General features: G+C 40.4%; 1 protein-coding gene across 5 annotated transcripts in view; it reads right to left on the bottom strand.

Moving 5' to 3' along the window:
- Positions 1-5,000, bottom strand: part of LOC119594729 (band 7 protein AGAP004871-like) — a 111,688-nt gene that overhangs the window by 58,571 nt on the left and 48,117 nt on the right. The window contains exon 4 of one of the 5 annotated variants that reach the window (XM_037943831.1): positions 2,782-2,879. The exons of the other annotated variants lie outside the window; for them this stretch is intronic. Coding sequence (XP_037799759.1) covers positions 2,782-2,879 — 98 coding nt within the window. The remainder of the gene's footprint in view (positions 1-2,781; positions 2,880-5,000) is intronic. 5 annotated transcript variants of the gene reach the window in all.

Genomic DNA, 5,000 nt, shown 5'->3' with positions numbered 1-5,000 from the left:
AGCCCACTTTTGTTGCAAGGGAAGAAAAAAAAATCCTTTGTTAATTTTCCAAGGGACATAAGTGGGCTGGTGGGTGTCACTGTATACTTCATTTTATGGTGTTCTTAATACAAGGCATTTAGTCTTATCCCAGTCTTGGATGATTTTTATGTATATTTGTTTTTATAGAAGAATCAATGGTCTACAAACATTTAAACGATTTCACAAATTAAGAAGTAAAGGTGCAGTGATTGAAGCCTAAACTGATGATTTCTAATTTATAGTCATTTGCTCACTTTGCCAGCTGGTCACCAATACTAAGGCTGTTATACTGATTTATAACAAAGGGATGAACACACAGCTTTTATCTATGAGAACTTCGTAACATCTTCCTATCCAATGGAATGATAACAGTGGTGCAAACACTGAATCATACCACATGAGGAAAAAATCTAATAGGATCATTTCATGTGGGGGTATCAGGAATGATCTTATCCATCTAATCTTTAGTTTCTCAGAAATATGACCAATAGTGGGCAAGGCCGGGTGATAATTCTTCATGTGTATGAACGTCTCTGAGGTATCAGGTCACCAAGTTACGAGTCATCAGGTCAGACACAGGTCCTAGGCAGGTGCGCGAGTTGGAGTCGTCTCGCTAGAGGAAAGAAACAACAGGGCCAGAGAAGCGGAACCTTCATGACCTAGTCGAAGGTACACCAAGAACCTCATCGTAGTCTCGTAAACAAGAAAGTATACATATCTTGAAACAGCTACGTAATCTACAAGACTGGTTGGTCTTGGTAGATTCGAGAGGTCCAAGGAGGGGGATGAGAATTGCTACTAGCTAGCCAGCAAGCTGAGTCTATGAGCACACCCGCTTGAGTGAGTGCCAGGCCAGGGATGGAACCCAGCCGCTGTGATAATCTCTAAATAGAAAGCATCTAAAATAAGTAATTAAATTTTTGCCTCCGATTATCGGACAGAGCACCTGTAGTCATCAACGTTGGTTTCAGTATTGGTTGGGTTGCACACTCGCAAGTAGACGACTGCTTCCACTGAGACCGGAACATAATCCAGCGACAGGATCTTGGGGTGTTAGAGTCGGTTAGTTAAGACTCGCACATGAAAACACTCGAACCATCATAGGTGAAGAGAAATGGACGCCGACTGACGTAAATCCTTTCTTTATGTATGCAAAAAGCATTAGTTAAAATTTTGCGCAAGGGATTAAAGATATGATGGAAGAGTTGGTTGGAAAAAAGGAAAAAAGACAACTCTGGTTCCATGATATCTTCGCTAAGCAGTAAGGAAGTGGGAATATGCATTTATGTAAAGGCTCAAAACTCAAATGCATATCACATCCCTTATCAGGTCTGAAGAGTTTCATGACTTTTGTTCCAGGACGTTAGGGTTCGTTTTTATCAATTCATTTCCTCTGGATGGAAAGGAAAATGTGAAAACAAACTAGGTGCAAAGGGGCTTTATGTATACAAAAAGAAATTGGATACTATGTGTGAGTACTAATTTCTCAACAACCTCTAACACAACACACCCATACACTCATTAGTTAAAGGCAAAGCAGACGTAACGACGTTTAAAAAAAAAGAGAAAAAAATAGAGGAAAATTATGTTTGGAGAGTGTAGTTGATCCGCTTGAAGTCTAGGTGGTCGAGAGTCATTTTAGGGAAAAGGATGGGATGAGAGAATAATAATAATTAAAAAAAGACGAACACAGGATAGAGGAAAAATAAGAATCGTGTTGAGAACGAAAACAATGGAAACAACACTACGAGTTCGCGGATGGAAAAGGAAACAACCACGGTGCTGAGTGTGAGACAAACGGGCGATAACCGGGCATGCAGTTTCGGCCAAAGGCCTTTCTTGTATCATTATTCTTTAATTGTCGGGGAAGTTTATCAACCCTTCGCTATTTCGTGTGGGTCACTGTAAGCGAAAAATCTGGATGAAAGCATTTGATTCTGTACCAAAGTAGATAAACGGAAAAAAGTAATTCAATACTGTTTACAGACTGAGTTACAGGCAAGGATTTTAAACATTTATCTCGGTACAGAATCTCTGCCGACATCACTTCCCCTAACATCACATTTTCTGTTACTGTGAGAATAAGGCCAGGACGCCTCTCTCGCACCGTTAGTAAACTTTGCTGAACACTGAACACGTCTCCTCGATTGGCATGGTGGGTGAAGTTCAGACTCGAACCAAACCAACTGAGGAATCTGGCCATTCGGAGCCAACGTAAACATTCATTTGTGATGTTTAGAAACCTGAGGCTTCACTACAGACAGCCAAATAGCTGGCAAGACCGGGTTAATACTTCGTGTGTATTATCGTCTTGAGTTATGAAGTGGAAGACAGAGAAGAAGAAAAAATAAAAAAGGTCACCAGGCTACGAGTCACCAGGTCAGACGAAGGTCGTAGACAGGTGAGCGAGTTCGGATCGTTCCGCCACAAGAAGGAAACACCAGGGACAGAAAAGCGGAACCTTCATGACCTAGTCGAAGGTATACCAAGAACCCAACAGTCTCGTAAACAAGAAAAAAAAAAAGATTTAATGTTTACTTTTTTATCTACGAGACTACGTGGTTTTGGCTGGTTCGAGAGGTCTAGGGAGAGGATTAGAGCTGCTACTAGCTAGCCAGCAAGCTAAAGTCTATGAGCACACCCGCTTGGATGGCTGCCAGGCCAGATATGGAACCCAGCCGTTGTGATAATGTCTAAATAAAGAGCATCTAAAACAGATAATTATAAAAAGTGGTCTCCGGTAGTTATCAGACAGTGCACCTGTAGTCATCAACGTTGGTTTCAGCATTGGTTGGGTTGCACACTCGCAAGTAGATGACTGCTTCCACAGAGACCGGAACAGAGTCCAGCGACAGGATCTTGGGATGTTAGAGTCCGGTTAGTTAAGACTCGCACATCCGGACGCTTGGACCAGAATGGCGAAGAAAAAGGGCACAGAGAGATTTGGGATCTTCTCTTTATGTATACAAAAATTAGAAATGGAAAATTAAGATTGCAACAAGATTTGTAAAGTCTTATTTTGGACAACAAACTTCTTTTTTTCAGTGAAAATGAATACGTCATTTATGATATTCAGAAAATAAAAAGTTATTGATTACACACAAAAATTGATTTAGGGCCTAAGTACAATATCCATACTTGTTGATATTTACTGAAGGAAAGTGATTTATAAAAGGGGGACCACATGATCTATCGTATATCTTGTATACAAAAAGAGTCCGGATTGTGACTAGTTTCCACAGTAGCCTCCAAAAAAATAAATAATAATAATAATAAGTTACTTAAGCTTAGGGCGAGGTGAAGGTGGTGGCGGTTTCGCTGAGACTTAAGTGAACTATTGAAAAAAAGAAGAAAAAAAATGGTGATTTGGTTTTTGGAAGTCTAAATCTACTTACAAAAAGTTAGACACCATTAAAAAAGAAAATAAAGACAAAGCAGAGAAGTGCTCCTTGATGCAAAATGTTGTCTTCTGCGACACATCGGTATTATGAAAGCACAAATGATTTGATTAAGAAAAAAAAAGTGGTGATTGTTACATCTCCTTTTGTGCTTTATTATATGAGGATAATAAAAGCTGTAGAAAATGGCAGGTTGTGAGACAGGAATAGTTTGCACGTAACCAATTGTGAATGTCTCTGACAGCGAACCAAGGAAAGCACTACCGTAGCGTGTAAAGGAATGGCTCTCAGTATCATCAGACAAGAATCCACAATATCAGGTATTAACCGTAGCCTTTCAGCGGAAGGTATCTTCAACTGATTTTTTTTTTTTTGACTAGGTATGTTGATGATGTGTTTGTGCGAAACCTGAAGTTCTCACACGTAATTCACCTTTCTGTAAAGGAATGACTCATTTCCGGTAAATGATTGTCTTAGACCTTATTTTGTTATTGTCATCAGTAACACACATGTCTACACTTGGACCCATTGGTATTGTTCTCGTGCTGAACGTTCTTTCAGTCTATTAAATCATGAACTTGCTGAATGAAACTTAGGGCATATGTGGGTGTTGAGAAACGGAAATAACAGTGAGAAACGCGAGAACGAAAGAACGGTGCAGAGCGTGGTAGTGACGTCACCGGCATGCACACGTTCCGGCTGGGTCCATTCTCTCGGTGGGGGAGTCGCCTCTGCTCCTTTTCACCGCAGCTGGATCACGGTGATGTACCAGAGGTTGACAGGCTGAAACTTTCGCAAAACACCTCGACTAAGGTACGAAAAAAAAGTTTTGATGGCGGGCACGAGGAATTCCCTCACCGAGAAAAGCACCAAGCTTCCATATTCCTCTAGGATCATTAATATAAGTATTTCAACGATTGGTCAGTCCACCCCACTTGTAACTAAGAGATGTGATCGTGTAGACTATAGAGCAAACTTGTTATTCTAGATTGTAGACTTACGGCGCCTGCTAGCCACAAGACAAACCATACAGCATGGCCAGAAAAGCTGCCTTCGTGACCAAGTCGAAGTTAGACCAAGTACACACACAGTAAAAAAAGAAAAGAAAAAAAGAACGGCATTTTTTTCTTTGACTTCAAGGGATATTCCTATATCTCTAAGTTTTGTACATATATATACACAATACATGTATATCAATAGTTATATTTAGAAGTGCCGTTATAAACATTCTAGCTTTGAGAGTCTTCTGTTTAACCTGGAATACAGATAAACTCTCTCTCTATGGATCGTGTAGCCTCGTTTCTTGCTTCCTTCGACTGGTCCAAGGGAAGGATTGAGCTGTAGTAGCTAGCATGCGAGCCATCACATATAATTTGTAGGATTTCCATTAGTATCTACATGTTTTGGCGATTATGAATGACCGAAGTTAGATAAATCTACATGACCATTAAAAACAATCTACTTGTAAGTGTTAAGGTAAAAATATAACTCCATGACGCCCGACGGATGGCTAGCAGGCCGGCCAACCTCGCCACTCTTGTACTTAGGAGCATCTAACAAGAGCAAAAGAAGGAATACGCA

Source organism: Penaeus monodon, chromosome 3 (genome assembly GCF_015228065.2).
Source record: "Penaeus monodon isolate SGIC_2016 chromosome 3, NSTDA_Pmon_1, whole genome shotgun sequence".
NCBI lineage: Eukaryota > Metazoa > Arthropoda > Malacostraca > Decapoda > Penaeidae > Penaeus > Penaeus monodon.
This window is presented reverse-complemented; position numbering and strand designations above follow the sequence as displayed.